A 22500-nucleotide genomic window follows, 5' to 3' on the forward strand; every position below is an offset into this window, starting at 1 on the left:
TGTAGATGACATATGTAGGGGTCTTGTTTTTGTATCCATTCAGCCAGTCTTTGTCTTTTGGTTGGGGCATTCAACCCCTTACGTTTAAGGTAATTATTGATAAGTATGATCCCGTTGCCATTTACTTTATTGTTTTGGGTTCGAATTTATACATTCTTTTTGTGTTTCCTGTCTAGAGAATATCCTTTAGTATTTGTTGGAGAGGTGGTTTGGTGGTGCTGAATTCTCTCAGCTTTTGCTTGTCTGTAAAGCTTTTGATTTCTCCTTCATATTTGAATGAGATCCTTGCTGGGTACAATAATCCGGGCTGTAGGTTATTTTCTTTCATCACTTTAAGTATGTCTTGCCATTCCCTCCTGGCTTGACGAGTTTCTATTGAAAGATCAGCTGTTAACCCTTATGGGAATTCCCTTCTGTGTTATTTGTTGTTTTTCCCTTGCTGCTTTTAATATTTGTTCTTTGTGTTTGATCTTTGTTAATTTGATTAATATGTGTCTTGGGGTGTTTTGCCTTGGGTTTATCCTGTTTGGGACTCTCTGGGTTTCTTGGACTTGAGTAATGATTTCCTTCCCCATTTTAGGGAAGTTTTCAACTATTATCTCCTCAAGTATTTTCTCATGGTCTTTCTTTTTGTCTTCTTCTTCTGGGACCCCTATGATTCGAATGTTGTAGCATTTAATATTGTCTTGGAGGTCTCTGAGATTGTCCTCATTTCTTTTAATTCGTTTTTCTTTTTTCCTCTCTGATTCATTTTTTTCTACCATTCTATCTTCTAATTCACTAATCCTATCTTCTGCCTCTGTTATTCTACTATTTGTTGCCTCCAGAGTGTTTTTGATCTCATTTATTGCATTATTCATTATATATTGACTCTTTTTTATTTCTTCTAGGTCCTTGTTAAACCTTTCTTGCATCTTCTCAATCCTTGTCTCCAGGCTATTTATCTGTGATTCCATTTTGATTTCAAGATTTTGGATCAATTTCACTATCAGTATTCGGAATTCTTTATCAGGTAGATTCCCTATCTCTTCCTCTTTTGTTTGGTTTGGTGGGCATTTATCCTGTTCCTTTATCTGCTGGCTATTCCTCTGTCTCTTCATCTTGTTTAAATTGCTGAGTTTGGGGTGTCCTTTCTGTATTCTGGCAGTTTGTGGAGTTCTTTTTATTGTGGCATTTCCTCGCTGTGTGTGGGTTTGTACAGGTGGCTTGTCACGGTTTCTTGGTTAGGGAAGCTTGTGTCGGTGTTCTGGTGGGTGGAGCTGGATTTCTTCTCTCTGGAGTGCAATGAAGTGTCCATTAATGAGTTATGAGATGTCTATGGTTTTGGGGTGACTTTGGGCAGCCTGTATATTGGAGCTCAGGGCTGTGTTCCTGTGTTGCTGGAGAATTTGCTTGGTATGTCTTGCCCTGGAACTTGTTGGCCCTTGTGTGGTGCTTGGTTTCAGTGTCGGTATGGAGGCACTTGATGAGCTCCTGTCAATTAATGTACCCTGGAGTCAGGGTTTGGACTTAAGCCTCCTGCTTCCAGTTATTGGTCTTATTTTTACAGTAGTCTCAAAACTTCTCCTTCTATACAGCACCATTGATAAAACATCTAGGTTAAAGATGAAAAGTTTCTCCACCGTGAGGGTTACCCAGAGAGGTTCACAGCGTTACATGGAGAAGAGAAGAGGGAGGAGGGAGTTAGAGGTGACCTGAATGAGATAAGGTGGAATCAATAGAGGAGAGAGCGGGCTAACCAGTGATCACTTCCTTATGTGCACTCCACAACTGGACCGCTCAGAGATGTTCACAGAGTTATACAGAGAAGAGAAGAGGGAGGAAGGAGACAGAGGTGGCCAGAAGGATAAAAGGAGGGGATGAAAAGGAGGGAGACAGATCCAGCCAGTAATCAGTTCCCTAAGTGTTCTCCACCGTCTGGAACACACAGAAATTCACAGAGTTGGGTAGAGAAGGGTTAGGGAGGAGACACAGGCGACCTGATGGAAAAAAAGGAGAGTCTGAAGGGGGAGAGAGCAGTCAAGCCAGTAATCTTGCTCCCTAGTAAAAAATGGGTACTGAAGATTGGGTTCTTAAAGGTACAAAATTGGTAACAAATACCTAAAAGCAAAATTTAGAAATCTAGAGTACAGTTTGGAATTTCAAAAATACAATGTTAAAGAAAAGAAGAAGGAAAAGAAAGAGAGAAAAAGAAAGAGAGAAAAAGAAAAAAAAAAAGTCACAAAAATTATAAAGAAAATATAGGTACAAAATTAATAACAAATACCAAAAAGCAAAAGTTAAAAAATCTAGAGTTTGGAATTTCAAAAATACAATATTAAAGAAAAGAAGAAGAAAAAGAAAGAGAAAAAAACAAAAACAAAGTCACAAAAATTATAAAGAAGATATAGGTACAAAATTGATAACAAATACCAAAAAGCATAAATTAAAAATCTAGAGTAGAGTTTGGAATTTCAGGAATATAATGTTAAAGAAAAGATGGAGAGAAATAGAGAAAAAAAAAAGTCACAAAAGTTATAAAAAAAAAATAGGTACAAAATTGATAACAAATACCAAAAAGCTAAAATTAAAAATCTAGAGCAGAGTTTGGAATTTCAAAAATACAATGTTAAAGAAAAGAAGGAAAAAAAAAAACAAGGTCACAAAAGTTATAAAAAAATATATATATGAAGTTTGCTTTTTAAAAAAAAAGGGTCTTTTTTTTTTTTTGGCGAAGTAATGGTAGGTTATAAAAGTGAAAATTAAAGGAGTAATAGAGGACTTAAAAATTTTTTAAAAATTAAAAAAAAAAAACAAAGGAAGAATGATCATAAAAATAGTAAAAATATACATAGGACTTTCTCTGATATTGTTGTGGGTATTGTGGGTTCAGTTCATTTTCGGCTAGTTCCTTGTTCCAGCTTATATTTCTCAAGATCTATAGGCCCCTTCCTATGTAGTCAGTACTAACCACGGGGTTTTAATCTATTGCCTGTCGCTTCCAAGGCAGTTCCCTCAGTTATAGCTTCCTCTGTTTGCTGGTCTCTTCAGTGTCTGATTTCCGCCCTGATACAAAGGGGGCGGTGGTGGACACCTTTTTTTTTTTAAGGCTTACTTGTTCAGTCGTGCTGTGGGGAGGAAGGAACACTGCAAATAAATAAGTCTGGCGTGTGCTCACAGTGCCTCAGCCACACTGGGCCTGCCCCTGCTCACGGCGTGTGTAGCCTCCCTCCCCACACTGCTCAGGCTCTAGGTTGCTCCACCGTGAACCATCTGCGGCCGGCCCTGGGCTGCTTGCACCTCCCAGGTCTAAGCCGCTCAGGTTCAGGCACTCGGGTAGTCCTCAGAGGCACAGACTCGGTTGGGCCTGTGTTTTGTGCCCTTCCCAGGTCCGAGGAGCTCAGACAAGAAAGACAAGACATATACTTGTCTTTCAATGATGAGGTGTTTGGCCAGCGCGACTTATCGCCTCCCCGCTGCTCGGTTATCTGGGTGTACAACCGGCGCACCTTCTCAGGCGGATGTTGACTGTCGAGAACCCCAAGAAGTTTTAGTTAGCAAAGAAGCCTGCTTATAGTTTTGTAGATAATGTCTCTCTGGGGCTGCGATTGCCCCCTTCCGGCACTGGCTGCCTGTCACCGGAGGGGAGCAGTCTGCAGCCGGCTATCTCTGTACAGTCCTTTGTCCTGTGCGCGGGCCTGGCTGTGTCTTAGGATAGGGCTGGCTTTTCGTGTGGTAGATATGCCACAGTCTGGTTTGCTAGCCCAAATTATTTCGCTCAGGTAGCACTCGGGGTATTCAGGCCAGATCCGTACTCTAAGTGATGCAGCCCGCACCGTGCTTCCCTGCCCAGCCCCCACTTGCTAATGGCAGATGCAGGCGTCTGCGCAGCTTCTCTGCTGGGGGATTACCGTAGGGCTCCTAATCTGTGGGTTTTAATTGTTTATTTATTTTTCCTCCCTGTTATGTTGCCCTCTGTGCTTCCAAGGCTCGGCACAGACCCGGCAGTGAGAATGTTTCCTGGTGTTTGGAAACTTCTCTCTTTTTAAGACTCCCTTCCAGGGACGGAGCTCCATCCCTCCCTCTTTTGTCTCTTTTTTTGTCTTTTATATTTTTTCCTAACTCCTTTCTAAGACAATGGGTTGCTTTTCTGGGTGCCTGATGTCCTCTGCCGGCATTCAGAAGTTGTTTTCTGGAATTTACTTGGTGTTTAAATGTTCTTTTGATGAATTTGTGGGGGAGAAAGTGTTCTCCCCATCCTATTCCTCCGCCATCTTAGCTCCTCCTCGCTTGTAGACTTTTGGATGGCAGCCATTCTGACTGGTGTGAAATGGTACCTCATAGTGGTTTTGATTTGCATTTCTCTGATAATGAGTGATGTTGAGCATCTTTTCATGTGTTTGTTAGCTATCTGTATGTCTTCTTTGGAGAAATGTCTGTTTAGGTCTTTGGCCCATTTTTTGATTGGGTCGTTGATTTTTCTGGAATTGAGCTGCAGGAGTTGCTTGCATATTTTTGAGATTAATTTCTTTGTCAGTTGCTTCATTTGCTATTATTTTCTCCCATTCTGAAGGCTGTCTATTCACCTTGCTTATAGTTTCCTTTGTTGTGCAGAAACTTTTAGTTTTACTTAGGTTCCAAACAGTATCAGACTTTATTTTTTTGGGCTCCAAAAATCACTGCAGATGGTGATTGCAGCCATGAAATTAAAAGACACTTAATCCTTGGAAGGAAAGTTATGACCAACATGCTGCTGCTGCTGCTAAGTCGCTTCAGTTGTGTCTGACTCTGTGTGACCCCATAGATGGCAGCCCACTAGGCTCCACCATCCCTGGGATTGTCCAGGCAAGAACACGGGAGTGAGTTGCCATTTCCTTCTCCAATGCATGAAAGTGAAAAGTGAAGTTGCTCAGTCGTGTCCTACTCTTTGCGACCCCATGGACTGCAGCCTACCAGGCTCCTCCGTCTGTGGGATTTTCCAGGCAAGAGTACTGGAGTGGGTGGCCATTGCCTTCTCCATGACCAAACTAGATAGCATATTAAAAAGCAGAGACATTACTTTGCCAACAAAGGTCCTTCTAGTCAAGGCTGTGGTTTTTCCAGTAGTCATGTATGGATGTGAGAGTTGGACTGTGAAGAAAGCTGAGCACCGAAGAATTGATGCTTTTGAACTGTGGTGTTGGAGAAGACTCTTGAGAGTCCCATGGACTGTAAGGAGATCCAACCAGTCCATTCTGAAGGAGATCAGTCCTGAGTGTTCTTTGGAAGGACTGATGGTAAAGCTGAAACTCCAGTACTTTGGCCACCTCATGTGAAGAGTTGACTCATTGGAAAAGACTCTAATGCTGGGAGGGATTGGGGGCAGGAGGAAAAGCGGACGACAGAGGATGAGATGGCTGGATGGCATCACCAACTTGATGGATGTGGGTTTGGGTGAACTCCGGGAGTTGGTGATGGACAGGGTGGCCTGGCGTGCTGCAATTCATGGGGTCACAAAGAGTCAGACACGACTGAGCAACTGAACTGTTTATTTCTGTTTATTTTTGCTTTTATTTCCAATATTCTGGGAGGTGGATCATAGAGGACCCTGCTGTGATTTATGTCGAAGAGTGTTTTGCCTATGTTCTCCTCTAGGAGTTTTATAGTTTCTGGTCTTACGTTTAGATCTTTAATCCATTTTGAGTTTACTTTTGTGTATGGTGTTAGAGAGTGTTCTAGTTTCATTCTTTTACAAGTTATTGATCAGTTTTCCCAGCACCACTTGTTAAAAAGATTGTCTTTTCTCCATTGAATATTCTTGCCTCCTTTGTCAAAGATAAGGTGTCCATAGGTGCGTGGATTTATCTCTGGGCTTTCTGTTTTGTTCCATTGATCTATATTTCTGTCTTTGTGCCAGTACCATACTGTCTTGATGAATGTGGCTTTGTAGTAGAGCCTGAAGTCCGGCAGGTTGATTCCTCCAGTTCCATTCTTCTTTCTCAAGATCGCTTTGGCTATTCGAGGTTTTTTGTATTTCCATACAAATTGTGAAATTATTTGTTCTAGCTCTGTGAAGAATACTGTTGGTAGCTTGATAGGCATGGCACTGAATCTGTAGATTGCTTTGGGTAGTATACTCATTTTCACTATATTGATTCTTCCGATCCATGAACACGGTATATTTCTCCATCTATTAGTGTCCTCTTTGATTTCTTTCACCAGTGTTTTATAGTTTTCTATATTTAGGTCTTTAGTTTCTTTAGGTAGATATATTCCTAAGTATTTTATTCTTTTTGTTGCAATGGTGAATGGAATTGTTTCCTTAATTTCTCTTTCTATTTTCTCACTGTTAGTGTATAGGAATGCAAGGGATTTCTGGGTGTTGATTTTATATCCTGCAACTTTACTATATTCATTGCTTAGCTCTAGTAATTTTCTGGTGGAGTCTTTAGGGTCTTCTATGTAGAGGATCATGTCATCTGCAAACAGTGAGAGTTTTACTTCTTCTTTTCCAATTTGGATTCCTTTTATTACTTTTTCTGCTCTGATTGCTGTGGCCAAAACTTGCAAAACTATGTTGACTGGTAGTGGTGAAAGTGGGCACCCTTGTCTTGTTCCTGACTTTAGGGGAAATGGATCAATCGAAGAAGAAGATATAACAATTACAATTATATATGCACCCAACATAGGAGGACTGCAATATGTAAGACAAATGCTAACAAGTATGAAAGGGGAAATTAACAATAACACAATAATAGTGGGAGACTTTAATACCCCACTCACACCTATGGATAGATAAACTAAAAAAAATATTAACAAGGAAACACAAACTTTAAATTATACAATAGACCAGTTAGACCTAATTGATATCTATAGGACATTTCACCCCAAAACAATGAATTTCACCTTTTTCTCAAGCACACACGGAACCTTCTCTAGGATAGATCACATCCTGGGCCATAAAGCTAGCCTTGGTAAATTCAAAAAAATTGAAATCATTCCAAGCATCTTTTCTGACCACAATGCAGTAAGATTAGATCTCAATTACAGGAGAAAAACTATTAAAAATTCCAACATATGGAGGCTGATCAACACACTGCTGAATAACCAACCAATCACAGAAGAAATCAGAAATAAAAATATGCATAGAAATGAATGGAAATGAAAACACAACAACCCAAAACCTGTGGGACACTGTAAAAGCAGTGCTAAGGGGAGGGTTCATAGCAATGCAGGCGTACCTCAAGAAAAAAGAAAAAAGTCAAATAAATAACCTAACTGTACACCTAAAGCAACTAGAAAAGGAAGAAATGAAGAGCCCCAGGGTTAGTAGAAGGAAAGAAATCTTAAAAATTAGGGCAGAAGTAAATGCAAAAGAAACAAAAGAGACCATAGCAAAAATCAACAAAGGCAAAAGCTGGTTCTCTGAGGGGATAAATAAAATTGACAAACCATTAGCCAAACTCATCAAGAAACAAAGGGAGAAAAATCATATCAATAAAATTAGAAGTAAAAATGGAGAGATCACAACGGATAACACAGAAATACAAAGGATCATAAGAGACTACTATCAGCAATTATATGGCAATAAAATGGACAACGTGGAAGAAATGGACAAATTCTTAGAAAAGTACAACTTTCCAAAACTGAATGAGGAAGAAATAGAAAATCTTAGACCCATCACAAGCACGGAAATTGAAACTGTAATCAAAAATCTTCCAGCAAACCAAAGCCCAGGTCCAGACGGCTTCACAGCTGAATTCTACCAAAAATTTAAAGAAGAGCTAGCACCTATCCTACTCAAACTCTTCCAGAAAATTGCAGAGGAAGGTAAACTTCCAAACTCATTCTATGAGGCCACCATCACCCTAATACCAAAACCTGACAAAGATGCCACAAAAAAAGAAAACTACAGGCCAATATCACTGACGAACATAGATGCAAAAATCCTTAACAAAATTCTAACAATCAGAATCCAACAATACATTAAAAAGATCATACATCATGACCAATTGGGCTTTATCCCAGGGATGCAAGGATTCTTCAATATCCACAAATCCATCAATGTAATACACCACATTAACAAATTGAAAAATAAAAGCCATATGATTATCTCAATAGATGCAAAGAAAGCCTTTGACAGAATTCAACATCCATTTATGATAAAAACTCTCCAGAAAGCAGGAATAGAAGGAACATACCTCAACATAATAAAAGCTATATATGACAAACCCACCGCAAACATTATCCTCAATGGTGAAAAATTGAAAGCATTTTCCCTAAAGGCAAGAACAAGACAAGGGTACCCACTGTCACATGTGGGTTTTATAATTGCTGTCCCAGTATGTATGAGTTGGTATCTTATTTCTGCTTTTAATTTGCATTTTCCTAATGATTAGTTATGCTGAGCACCTTTTAAAGTACCTCTTGGCTGTTTGTATGTCTTCTTTAAGAAAAAGTCTGTTTAGGTCCTTTGTCCACTTTTAATTGAGTTATTATTTAACTATTGAGTTGTATGAGTTCCTTGTATATTTTGGATACTAACCCCTTCTCAGATATGTGGGTTGCAAATATTTTGTCCCCTACTGTTGGTTGCCTTTTCATTTTGTTGATGGGTTTCCTTTGCTGAGCAGAAGATTTTTGGTTCTGATGTAATCCCATTTGCTTACAATGAATAACACGTGGCCTCAATCCCTGTGGCATTTACAGTCTGTTCAAGAAATCTGTCCTAAAATAGTATTGCAAGCAACATGCACCAGAGTGAGAGAGTCAGAGTGGACTTCTTGTTACGTTTGCTGCTGCTGCTGCTAAGTTGCTTCAGTCATGTCCGATTCTGTTCGACCCCATGGACTGTAGCCCACCAGGCTCCTCTGTCCATGGGATTTTCCAGGCAAGAGTACTGGAGTGGGGTGCCATTGCCTTCTCCGTCTTGTTATGTTTAGTTTTCCTTAAAACTGTCGATCACGGTTAGATGGCATTTTAACCTATCTTGTTGTTGTATTTTTAGGTATAAGAAAAGCACTACCTCCAACACCAGCGCCAGAAATAAAGAAAGTAAGGTGATCTTTAACTTTTGGAAGTGATGAAAGAGATAGTCGCTCATTCATGTGTAACTTTTTGCGACCCATGGACTGTAGCTTGCTAGGCTCCACTATCCGTGGGATTTTCCAGGCAAGAACACTGGAGTCAGTAGCTATGCCCTTCCCCAGGGGATCTTTCTGACCCAGGAATCGAACCCAGGTCTCCCACATTGCAGGTAGATTCTTTACTGTCTGAGCCACCAGGGAAGCCCCTAACTTTTTTAAGTGTGTGTTTACCAAGTGTGTTTTTGTTCAGTCCTGTGATATTGCCTCCTGCATTTCTATCAGAAATAGATAGATTATGGCTTAACTTGATTTTTTTTGGTGTCAAATAATATTTATTTAAATGTATCAGAAATTATCACTGGGGGCCCTATTATCATCTGGCATTCTGCCTATATTTTGGCTTTGAATATTATTCAAGCAACGTGGGACTTTAGAGGAATATTTCAGTCCTGAGACCACAGTATTATGACAAAGGGATGACTCTAGTGATTTAATGATATACCTATGAATAGTGAAGTATGGTACAAAACATATACTTTGGACTTGGGAGGGACCCGATCCAGCACGAATCTGATGTGGGTGACTTTAAGCCATTGTTTCCTTAGTTATAAAATGGAAATTATATACTCTTATGGAATTAGTACTAAGAATAAATGAGGATGCAAATGAACTTATTTGCAGAACAGAAACAGACTCACAGAGGAAGCAAACTTAGGGTTGCCCAAGGGGAAAGGCGGGGTATGGGGGTAAATTAGGCGTTTGAGATTAGCAGATAGGAACTATTATATATAAAGTAGATAAACAGCAAGGTCCTACTCTATAGCATAGGGAGCTGTATTCAGTATCCTATAATAAACCATAATGAAAACAGTATGAAAAGGAGTATATACTGAATCACTTTGCTGTATACCAGAAACGAATGCAGCATTTTAAGTTAACTATGTGCTATGCTGTGCTTAGTCGCTTAGTCATGTCCAGCTCTTTGCAACCCCATGGACTGTAGCCCACCAGGCTTCTCTGTCCATGGGGATTCATCAGGCAAGAATACTGGGGCGGGTAGCCTATCCCTTCTCCAGGGGAACTTCCTGACCCAAGAGTCGTACAGAGGTCTTCTGCATTGCAGGTGAATTCTTTACCAGCTGAGCTACCAGGGAAGCCCAACTATATATTTCAATTTAAAATTAAAAAAAAAAAAGAATAAATGAAAAGAAATATGCCAGCTATGTACTTAGAGTGTACCTTGCACATAGTAGGCATGAAGAAGTAGATTCCTTCAAGTGGGAGACCTGACGAAAGTAGGTCTTTTTCCCATTGTAGGCCATTAAATGGTGGATCTACTTTTAGTCGTCATTTCTACTCACATTCTACCCTTGCCTCTCCCTGGTAAGTTAATCCTGACCCCGAGAAGACTCCTTCTAATATTTAAAGACAGTTTTTGCTCTTTTCCTGTATTCTGAAACCCATGAGAGGCCCAGTAGCATCAACATCCTCAAACTCATGGGCGGAGAGTCACCAGATTACTTTAGGTAGAGTTTATTCTGTGGCAGTATGCAGTGCTTAGTGTCTGCTTCACACCCAGTTTCACATAGAAGACTAAACTTTCATATTTCCATTTCTTAGCGAAGGCCTCCTCCACCAATTCCGCCTGAAGAAGAAAATGGTGAAGAAATAGTTGTAGCCATGTATGATTTCCAAGCGACAGAAGCACATGATCTCAGACTAGAGAGAGGCCAGGAGTATATCATATTGGAAAAGAATGATGTTCATTGGTGGAAAGCAAGAGATAAATATGGGTAGGTATTCCCTCCCTGTGGATGATACAGAGTGGGTGGCAGGGAGTTAAATACTGAGCGAGAAGATGATAATCTGTAACTGCTATGTAGTGAGACCAGTTCAGCAGCCGTAAATGAAAATATACATTATCACCTTTTAGTAGCACAGTGTCTTCTTAGTGACTCAAAAAATGTAAATAGATCAACCACTTCTTTCCAGAAATTAGAATCCATTACACTGGTCTATTTCTCATCCATTGTATGTTTGAATTGGATTGTTTTGATCTTGGGGGAAATTACATTTTATGTCTCTTCCCGTCCCCCTCCCCCTCAAAATAAATAAGTAATCTTAGATTGGTTGTAGAAAGAGGGAATGTGAGTGTGTGTCTGTCTATACGTATGTGTGTATGTGCCTATGTCTAAAATACATACATTCAAGAAGTTTAAAACAAACATTATTTATACTAAATAGGATTTAAAGAGAATAATCCTTTTCAACCTTATTATTGGTAAATAATGGGTAAATATGATAAACGTTGCGGCGGGGGGTGTATCTTAAGCTTCATTAGGAAAGCTCTGTATCCTGTGCTTACCTCTGTAGTATAACCCTGTTTTTATTCTGAGTTCCTGTTAATAAGAAGAGGAGGACTTTTTGTCCTGATTAGAGTATTCCCTTCATGCAAATCCACTTTCTTACCTCCTGCCCCACCCGCAGTTCCAGGGTCACTGCTGGAGAAGCAGTGGAAGCCTCTGGATTGGGCAGGGCCCATGCCTGCTGCTCACTTCTTGGCAGCGGTACGTCTCCTGAGTGCTGTGCGTTAGTACCTTTATGGAAACCTGTTCATCTATGTTTACAGAAAGGTCATCACTGCTTTTTTTTTGCCAAACAAGATTTTTTTTTAAAATTATAGACATATCAAAAAGATATGTAGTAGTTTAACGGAGCCTCTTGTCACTTGACTTCAGAAATTGGTTGGTCATAATTTTAAAATCTTCCCATTAAAAAAAAAAAATCTTCCCAACTGTTCTTTTTTTCTTTTTTTTTTTTTGAGTATTTAAAAGTAGATTCAAATCATCATGAAATTTCACCCCTAAGTCTAATTGCTAAAGATGTTTTTAAACAACTGCTGTGTCATTAGCATATGTGTGTGTGTGTTAGTTGCTCAGTTGTGTCTGACTTTTTGTGACCCCATGGGATATAGCACACCAGGCTCTTCTGTCCATAGAATTCTCCAGGCAAGAATACTGGAGTGGGTAGCCATTGTCTTCTCCAAGGGATCTTCCCCACCCAGAGATGTACCTGGGTCTCCTGATTGCAGGCAGTTTCTTTACCCTCTGAGCCACCAGGGAACCCCAACATTATAATAGAATAATAATTTTAAAAATTCATCTGTAGGCTTTCCCCCAGCATTTTCAGGACTAGAAGAAGAGTACAAATAAAAGCCCAGATATCAAATATTTAAATATTTATAAGTCAAACTGACAAACTGGTGAATAAGGTATAATTTATCCCCCAAGTTGACAAACATACCTCCAAAATGACAAGGAAAGCAAGGTCTGGCTTGGAGTTCCGTGCCAGAACGTGACAGTGCACGGAGGACTGGCCGTCTCCCCAGGGTCTCGCCCTTCTCCCTTTCCTTCTGTCCCTGGTTCCGTCTCACATGCACCATGTACATCGCCCAGCTACACATCCAAATTCTGTCCATTTGGTTGGCAAAAGCCACCTCCCAGCTTGGTCACTGCCTGAACCTGGGCTGGAGGAGTGCATGCAAGCAGCATCATTTGGTTTTCAGAGAATGAAACCCCTTGGAAAGGCCCATGTAGGGCTTGGCAATGGGCAGCGAATTCTGAGGCCATAGTTTCAGGTGATAGTCCAGCTGAGGAATGATGGACTTTAGCATTCCCTTGAAAGTGAGAGGTCGGAACAGGGGCCCTTCTGGCCCAGGTTTAAGGATAGTACCAACTCTGTAATTCTGGTTTCCCTTGATTAGCTCTAATCTGTATTTTTACAATTTACTCAAGATTAAAACAAGGTCAACACAATGCATTTTGCTGATACGTCTCATGTCTCTCTTTTATTGTAAAACAGTCCCTGTCCTTTTTCCCCCCATTTTTGATTTATTGATAAAACCAGATCTTTTTCTCTATAGTGAGCCACAATCTAGATTAAGCTATTTGCTTCCACATGGTGTCGTTTAATGTGTATCCACCAAAATCAGATTGATTATATTCTTTGCAGCCAAAGATGGAGAAGCTCTATGCAGTCAGCGAAAATAAGACCAGGAGCTGACTGTGGCTCAGACCATGAACTCCTTATTGCCAAATTCAGACTGAAATTGAAGAAAGTAGGGAAAACCACTAGACCATTCAGGTATGACCTAAATCAAATCCCTTATGATTATACAGTGGAAGTGAGATATAGATTTAAGGGCCTAGATCTGATAGATAGAGTGCCTGATGAACTATGGAATTAGGTTCGTGACATTGTACAGGAGACAGGGATCAAGACCATCCCCATGGAAAAGAAATGCAAAAAAGCAAAATGGCTGTCTGGGGAGGCCTTACAAATAGCTGTGAAAAGAAGAGAAGCGAAAAGCAAAGGAGAAAAGGAAAGATATAAACATCTGAATGCAGAGTTCCAAAGAATAGCAAGAAGAGATAAGAAAGCCTTCTTTAGTGATCAGTGCAAAGAAATAGAGGAAAACAACAGAATGGGAAAGACTAGTGATCTCTTCAAGAAAATCAGAGATACCAAAGGAACATTTCATGCAAAGATGGGCTCGAAAAAGGACAGAAATGGTATGGACCTAACAGAAGCAGAAGATATTAAGAAGAGGTGGCAGGAATACACAGAAGAATTGTACAAAAAAGATCTTCACGACCCAGATAATCACGATGGTGTGATCACTGACCTAGAGCCAGACATCCTGGAATGTGAAGTCAAGTGGGCCTTAGAAAGCATCACTACGAACAAAGCTAGTGGAGGTGATGGAATTCCAGTTGAGCTATTCCAAATCCTGAAAGATGATGCTGTGAAAGTGCTGCACTCAATATGCCAGCAAATTTGGAAAAGTCAGCAGTGGCCACAGGACTGGAAAAGGTCAGTTTTCATTCCAATCCCAAACACAGGCAATGCCAAAGAATGCTCAAACTACTGCACAATTGCACTCATCTCACATGCTAGTAAAGTAATGCTCAAAATTCTCCAAGCCAGGCTTCAGCAATATGTGAACCGTGAACTTCCTGATGTTCAAGCTGGTTTTAGAAAAGGCAGAGGAACCAGAGATCAAATTGCCAACATCTGCTGGATCATGGAAAAAGCAAGAGAGTTCCAGAAAAACATCTATTTCTGCTTTCTTGACTATGCCAAAGCCTTTGACTGTGTGGATCACAATACACTGTGGAAAATTCTGAAAGACATGGGAATACCAGACCACCTGATCTGCCTCTTGAGAAATTTGTATACAGGTCAGGAAGCAACAGTTAGAACTGGACATGGAACAACAGACTGGTTCCAAATAGGAAAAGGAGTACGTCAAGGCTGTATATTGTCACCCTGTTTATTTAACTTATATGCAGAGTACATCATGAGAAACGCTGGACTGGAAGAAACACAAGCTGGAATCAAGATTTCTGGGAGAAATATCAATAACGTCAGATATGCAGATGATACCACCCTTATGGCAGAAAGTGAAGAGGAACTAAAAAGCCTCTTGATGAAAGTGAAGGTGGAGAGTGAAAAAGTTGGCTTAAAGCTCAACATTCAAAAAACGAAGATCATGGCATCCGGTCCCATCACTTCATGGGAAATAGATGGGGAAACAGTGGAAACAGTGTCAGACTATTTTTCTGGGCTCCAAAATCACTGCAGATGGTGACTGCAGCCATGAAATTAAAAGACGCTTCCTCCTTGGAAGGAAAGTTATGAGCAACCTAGATAGCATATTCAAAAGCAGAGACATTACTTTGCCAACAAAGGTTCGTCTAGTCAAGGCTATGGTTTTTCCTGTGGTCATGTATGGATGTGAGAGTTGGACTGTGAAGAAGGCTGAGCGCTGAAGAATTGATGCTTTTGAACTGTGGTGTTGGAGAAGACTCTTGAGAGTCCCTTGGACTGCAAGGAGATCCAACCAGTCCATTCTGAAGGAGATCAGCCCTGGGATTTCTTTGGAAGGAATGATGCTGAAGCTGAAACTGCAGTACTTTGGCTACCTGATGCGAAGAATTGACTCATTGGAAAAGACTCTGATGCTGGGAGGGACTGGGGGCTAGAGGAGAAGGGGACGACAGAGGATGAGATGGCTGGATGGCATCACCAACTCGATGGACGTGAATCTCAGTGAACTCCGGGAGTTGGTGATGGACAGGGAGGTCTGGCGTGCTGCGATTCATGAGGTCGCAAAGAGTCGGACACGACTGAGCGACTGATCTGATCTAATGTCCCGTATATCTGGTGGTTCCACTTCTTATGATGCCAGGGTTACGCAGGTAAACACACCTGAGGTATGTTTGTCAACTTTATTCCTCCATCATAAAATTCTTCGTCAATGTTTCACTCAATGATTTTAGCATCCACTGATGATTATTGCTTAGATCGATTATTTCGCTAAGGATAGCAAAATGGTGATTTTTCTAATTCTGATGACCAAGCTTCCTCTGCTGATAACAATGGTAACCAATACTTTTAAAAGTGTTATTATGGATACTTCTGGGATTCCCAAGTGGTTCAGTGGTAAAGAACCCACCTGCCAATCAATGCAGGAGACATGGGTTCACTCCCTGGGTCAGGAAGATTCCCTGGAGTAGGAAATGGCAATCCATTTCCAAGTATTCTTGCCTGGGAAATCCCATGGATAGAAGAGCCTGGTGTGCTACAGTCCATGCGGTTGCAAAGAGTCAGACATGACTGAGTGACTAAACAGAAGGAGAAGCATGGATAGTTTCATATTTGTTTTTTTTTTTCTATTGCAGTCATTATTCTTTTTGCTTGGATTGTCCCATCATGGGTCAGTGGTAGCTATTTTTGTTAGGGGTCCTTTTAGCCTTTCTTTCTCAGCTTCCTTGCTTTCTGAATAAAATAAAAGAGCTCAGTTTCATTCTTGTGTTTTTCCTGGTCAAACCTGCAATTTGCCATTTCCCCATAGAGTTCTGGCTCCTTTTCATACAAAATAAAATTTAAAGACAACAGTCGGACACAGCTGAGAGACTGAACTGAACTGAACCAGCAGTTCAAATTCAGAATTATAGCATTTTTACTCAACTTAGAAATTTTATACATGTATCTCTTTTTCTGCTGAAATTCTTGGCTCCAGCCAAGATTCTACCTACTATGACTGCTCCTTAAACTTTAATGTGCACAGGAGTCATCTAGGGTAAAAATGCAAGGTTCCCCGGCCCCACACAGGCCTCCTCAGTTCATGTCTCTTGGGTGGGACCCAGGAATTTGTCGTTTACTGAGTGACCAGATGATGCTGATGTAGATGTTAGGGATACTCTCTGAAAGCGTGCACTGCACAGACTGTCGCGGTGTTGCAGTGGCAGTTGTTTTCATCCCACACTGCCACTTTCCTGAAGTAGTGGTTTCTTTAAAACATCCCCAGAAAGGGTGAATTCAAGAGAAGCACCATAGAATGTTAGGAAGGGCCCTAAACCGAGTCACAAGTTCAGAATTCACATTCTGACCCTGTTGCTGGCTAGTTCTGAGCCCTTGAAAAAGTCTCAATCTTTCTAAGCTTTGGTTTCCCCACCGGAAAGCGGGTACAAGAATGTCTGCCTACCTCAGAATTTTTGTAAGGATCCAATGAGGAAGTCCTTTGTAAAGCATCGAATACTGTAGATATATTGACTTATTGAGGGTCAGCCAATCTTTCTTATAAGCTTTAGGCAATATTATACTTTAATTATTCCAGAAGGGCAGTAATTTTTCTCTTAATACTCTGTCAGTAAAATAATTTCAGTTTATCTAAAAATTATCTAATAATTTCAGTTTACCTAAAGTATTTGTCTTATTTCTAGGAGTGAAGGATATATCCCAAGTAATTATGTGACAGGAAAGAAATCAAACAACTTAGATCAATATGAGTAAGTAAAAGATTATTTTGTGAATGTGGAGAACCAGACATTGTTTTTCTTTTCCTAATTATGTAAGGCATCTGGGAGACTAATGGTTAACTTTCACTGTCTTTATAAGGTGATACCAACTTATTCTTAACTCAGTTGTATAAGATGGTAAATGATGCTGTAAGAATTAGTTTCTATTATGCACTTCACCCGGAAAAGGCAATGGCACCCCACTCCAGTACTCTTGCCTGGAAAATCCATGGACAGAGGAGCCTGATAAGCTGCAGTCCATGGGGTTGCAAAAAGTCAGACACGACTGAGCGACTTCACTTTCACTTTTCACTTTCACGTGTTGGAGAAGGAAATGGCAACCCACTCCAGTGTTCTTGCCTGGAGAATCCCAGGGATGGGGGAGCCTGGTGGGCTGCCGTCTCTGGGGTCGCACAGAGTCAGACACAACTGAAGCGACTTAGCAGCAGCAGCAGAGTTGCCTTTAAAAAAGCATTTGATTGTTTATTTTTTCTAACTATAATAATAATATGTGATTATTGTTTTAAAATTGTTTGAAAATATGAAAAATGTTAATAAGGAAAAAATTATAAATCAACTAGATCTGAACTCTGTCAACATTTGTATATTTTCTTTCAATCTTTTTACTGTTTAAAAAAAAACAGAATCATGCTGTATATACTGTTTTATATCCCGTTTAATTCACTTAACAGTATACTATTTCCTCATACCATTAACTGTTCTTCAAAAACATTTTCATAATTGAACTATATTTCATTCTTCAAATATTTACTGAGACCTTAGCATGTATCATGAACTGTGTGAGATCTTAAGGAGTACAACCAGGCATATAGCCACATGGATGTGCAGTAATTTATAAAATCATTTTCTTATTTGTGTGACATGAATGTTTCGGCATCTTTGCTATGTAAAAATACTGGGATACCTTTTTCTGCTTATTGTTTTAAACTAGATCTTTAAAAACCTACATACTGGGCTAAAGGCTAGTTTTGAACTTCTTAAGACTTCTAAAGCATGCTGTCAAATTACTTTTCAGAGAAAGCAAGTGGGCTGCTGTTCATACGCCCACTGGCAGTGTGTGGCCAGGTTTTAGTGAGAGGCTCAAATATACCAAATACTGTTTGTGGTCATTCTGAGGTGGTATTTTGATGCTTCATTCACTTCTTTAAAAACAACACCATCACCACCACCTCCAACACAAAGCTGTTTCCTCTGTCCATGTCACTTCCTGTAATATGAGTGTACCTTAAAAGTCTAGAAAAGGATTAACAGATTCAAAAGTCGTAGCTCCCAGTGGTGTGACCCCTTCAAAGGTGTTTTAGAAGTAGGTGAGGGTATAAAAAACATGTAACTAAAATAGAGTTTTTGCTCTGAAATAAGTTTTAGGAAAATAGAGCATATATTTAGAATTTGGGGAAGATGCTAAAGGTAGAAACTTGGACCTGATTTTAAAGGGATCTGGTAGAGAAGTGACTGATAATTTGAGGAGGGAAGTGCTTGGAAACCAGATAATCCTTATCTGAATGTAAGAGCTACCCCCTATGACTCACGGGATTACACATAAGGGTTTTAGAAAGTTTATGGTGCATTGCCATGCATTTTTTGGGTGCCTGACTCCACCTCTGCATGACTAAAGGGACTTGCTGTGGGAGCCCCCTCAGCTGGCTTCCGCCCAAGGTTGGGGATACCATGTGGCAGGGTGCCAGTTCTGGCTGCATGAGAGACGAAAAACCTGTTCTCAGTGCTGACTCCTGCTATCTTTCCATGCCACGGTTGGTGTTGGATTTTGCTAAAGCCCATCTTGTAATACATCTCAAATGTCTCCAAGGTTAAAAAACCTTTTGCCAGGTGCTGAATCAAGAGCAATAAGGAGTTCATGATCTGAGCCACAGTCAGCTCCTGGTCTTGTTTTTGCTGACTGTATAGAGCTTCTTCATCTTTGGCTGCAAAGAATATAATCAGTCTGATTTTAGTGTTGGCCATCTGGTGATGTCCACGTGTAGAGTCTTGTGTTGTTGGAAGAGGGTGTTTACTATGACTAGTGCGTTCTCTTGGCAAAACTCTATTAGCCTTTACCCTGCTTCATTCTGTATTCCAAGGCCAAATTTGCCTGTTACTCCAGGTATTTCTTGACTTCCTACTTTTGCATTCCAGTCCCCTATGATGAAAAGGACATCTTTTTTGGGTTTTAGTTCTAAAAAGTCTTACAGGTCTTCATAGAACTGTTCAACTTCAGCTTCTTCAGCATTACTTGTTGGGGCATAGACTTGGATTACTGTGATATTGAATGGTTTACCTTGGAAACAAACAGACATCATTCTGTCATTTTTGAGATTGCATCCAAGTACTGCATTTCAGACTCTTTCGTTGACTGTGATGGCTACTTCATTTCTTCTAAGGGATTCCTGCCCACAGTAGTAGTTATAATGGTCATCTGAGTTAAATTCACCCATTCCAGTCCATTTTAGTTCGCTGATTTCTAAAATGTCAATGTTCACTCTTGTCATCTCCTGTTTGACCACTTCCAATTTGCCTTGATTCATGGACCTAACATTCCAGGTTCCTATGCAATATTGCTCTTTACAGCATCAGACCTTGCTTCTATCACCAGTCTCATCCACAACTGGGTATTGTTTTTGCTTTGGCTCCATCCCTTCATTCTTTCTGGAGTTATTTCTCCACTGATCTCCAGTAGCATATCGGGCACCTACTGATCTGGGGAGTTCATCTTTCAGTGTCCTATCTTTTTGCCTTTTCATACTGTTCATGGGGTTCTCAAGGCAAGAATACTGAAGTGGTTTGCCATTCCCTTCTCCAGTGGACCACATTTTGTCAGAACTCTCCAGCAAGACCCATCCGTCTTGGGTGGCCCTATGCGGCATGGCTTAATATCACTGAGTTAGATAAGGCTGTGGTCCATGTGACTAGATTGGCTAGTTCCTGTGATTGTGGTTTTAGTCTGTCTGCCCTCTGATGCCCTCTCTCAGCTCCTACCACTGAAAAACGCTGGGCTGGATGAAGCACAAACTGGAATCAAGATTGCTGGGAGAAATATCAATCAATAACCTCAGATATGCACATGACACCACCCTTATGGCAGAAAGTGAAGAAGAACTAAAGAGGCTCTTGATGACAGTGAAAGAGGAGAGCAAAAAAGTTGGCTTAAAGCTCAACATTCAGAAAACTAAGATTTATGGCATCTGGTCACATCACTTCATGGGAAATAGATGGGGAAACAGTGGAAACAGTGAGAGATTTTATTTTGGGGGGCTCCAAAATTAAGCAAATGGTGACTGCAGCCATGAAATTAAAAGATGCTTGCTCCTTGGAAGGAAAGTTATAACCAACCTAGACAGCATATTGAAAAGCAGAGACATTACTTTGCCAAAAAAGTCCATCTAGTCAAGGCTATGGTTTTTGCATTAGTCATGTATGGATGTGAGAGTTGGACTCTAAAGAAAGCTGAGTGCCGAAGAATTGATGCTTTTGAACTGTGGTGTTGGAAAAGACTCTTGAGAGTCCCTTGGACTGCAAGGACATCCAGCCAGTCCATCCTAAAGGAGATCAGTCCTGAGTGTTCATTGGAAGGACTGATGTTGATACTGAAATTCCAATGCTTTGGCCACCTAATGTGAAGAACTGAGTCATTGGAAAAGATCCTGATGCTGGGAAAGATTGAAGGCAGGAGGAGAAGGGGACAACAGAGGATGAGATGGTTGGATGGCATCACCAACTCAATGGACATGAGTTGAATAAACTCTGGGAGTTGGTAATGAACAGGGAGGCCTGGTGTGCTGTGGTCCATGGGGTTGCGAAGAGTCGGACAGGACTGAGTGAGTAAACTGAATTGAACTGAACTGAATCAAGAGCCCCTCTGCTGTTTGTTTGGGGGCAGGAGGAGGAGCCCTAGGCAATGGTTGTCCCCTGGGTTGGACTCAGGACTGCCAACCTACAGCTCCCGGGGTATCAGTACCCTGGTTCTCACCTCTATATCAGGTCCCAGAATGGGGAGGACAGAATCAGCAGAAGTGCTGCAGGAAAGAAACTGGACTCATTGTGGTGGTCAGGAATATGTTCTTGATGGAAACACATTAAAGGAAGAAGGTGACAGGAATGCAAGGGCCCTTAGACGGGAAAAGTCTAGGACAAGACTTTGCATGGGTGATCCAGGAGGCTAGGACCAAATTGAGAACCGGCTAAGATTTATAGCTCATCGATTGGTTGTTTTCAGTTTTTTTTGTTGTTATTTTATACCTGTTGCCTCCTTTTTATAATTTACCCAGCCCACCCTCCCCAAGAAGCTTGGCTAGGATCTTTCCTTTCCAGAAAGGACTCAGTATCCCTAAATCTGCTTTTCCCCTCGATTCAGACACCACCATGAAGTCCTATCCCTTTAAGTGTTTGAAGTAACTAGCCAATCTGAAACCCTCATTCCCATTAGGGTTTTGATATCTAAGAAGGGAATGACAAGTTACTTACAAATCCTGACATTGTTTCTAGAGATATATTGTACCTTCATCAAGGGGAACTAACTGATCTCCCTAGGTACTTGTGTACCAGGCTTGTGAGCCATGCGCGTGCTGGCGTCCTAGCGCGGTAGCTCTCCTCCTCACCGTGTGTGCTTCCTCACATTCCCACCTCCTGCATCGTTCTTTCCCATAGGATGCGTTCGGCATCCTTTCCCTCTTGTCTCTCCCTCCTTGCCCGGTGACAGGTATCATAGAAGAGACAAAGAGGCCACAAAGAACCGTTAGGAAATACTCACCAAGAGCCACAGGTTGATTCCTCTTCTGATTTGCTCATCACTCCTTCCTGTTTTCCTTCCACTTTAGTGTCTGAGTTTCTATTCTAGGGAAAGCATCCTTTCTGGGGAACCTGCAAATGCCTTAAAAAGGACTGCTTAGAACAGGATTTGTGCTGTGAATTCCTTTTCTTTCCTTATTTTCTTTATCCCTTTCTAGGAGCTTGAATCGGAAAAGGCAGTGGCACCCCACTCCAGTACTCTTGCCTGGAAAATCCCACGGATGGAGGAGCCTGGTAGGCTGCAGTCCATGGGGTCGCTTAGAGTCAGACACCACTGAGCGACTTCACTTTGACTTTTCACTTTCATGCATTGGAGAAGGAAATGGCAACCTACTCCAGTGTTCTTGCCTGGAGAATCCCAGGGACGGGGGAGCCTGGTGGGCTGCCGTCTATGGGGTCTCACAGAGTCGGACACGACTGAAGCGACTTAGCAGCAGCAGCAGGAGCTTGAATATACTAAGTGAGGAAAGGACCTCTTTATTTTTTCCCTCTGAGTTTCTTATATCTAATTCCTCTTGAAAGCCACAGTCTAGTTTTACTGACTACTTGCATGTGAATGTGAGACTAAACCTCCATTGTTTACTCTTGCTGTGAGAATATGGGCTTGGATCTTCTGTCATTAGTTAAGAGAATATTTTTCAGTCTTTCAGATCCTGCTGGTTTATAATGCATAATGAGAGATCCAGTTACTGTTCTTAATTATTTCTTATGACTGTTTTTAAGAAGATAAATATTTCCTCTATCAATGAGAAAGCTTTAGGGACAGAATCCAATCTGTTCTCCTTTTTTTT

General features: G+C 40.9%; 1 protein-coding gene across 8 annotated transcripts in view; it reads left to right on the plus strand.

Moving 5' to 3' along the window:
• TEC (tec protein tyrosine kinase) overlaps positions 1-22500 on the plus strand; it is a 167182-nt gene that overhangs the window by 117104 nt on the left and 27578 nt on the right. For 7 of the 8 annotated variants that reach the window (XM_025290081.3, XM_025290082.3, XM_025290080.3 and 4 more), the window contains 3 exons: positions 8966-9012; positions 10665-10837; positions 16832-16897. In XM_025290081.3, the coding sequence (XP_025145866.1) occupies positions 8966-9012; positions 10665-10837; positions 16832-16897 (286 nt within the window). The remainder of the gene's footprint in view (positions 1-8965; positions 9013-10664; positions 10838-16831; positions 16898-22500) is intronic. The other variant, XM_025290079.3, reaches the window with a different exon arrangement.

Source organism: Bubalus bubalis, chromosome 7 (assembly GCF_019923935.1).
Source record: "Bubalus bubalis isolate 160015118507 breed Murrah chromosome 7, NDDB_SH_1, whole genome shotgun sequence".
Taxonomy (NCBI): domain Eukaryota; kingdom Metazoa; phylum Chordata; class Mammalia; order Artiodactyla; family Bovidae; genus Bubalus; species Bubalus bubalis.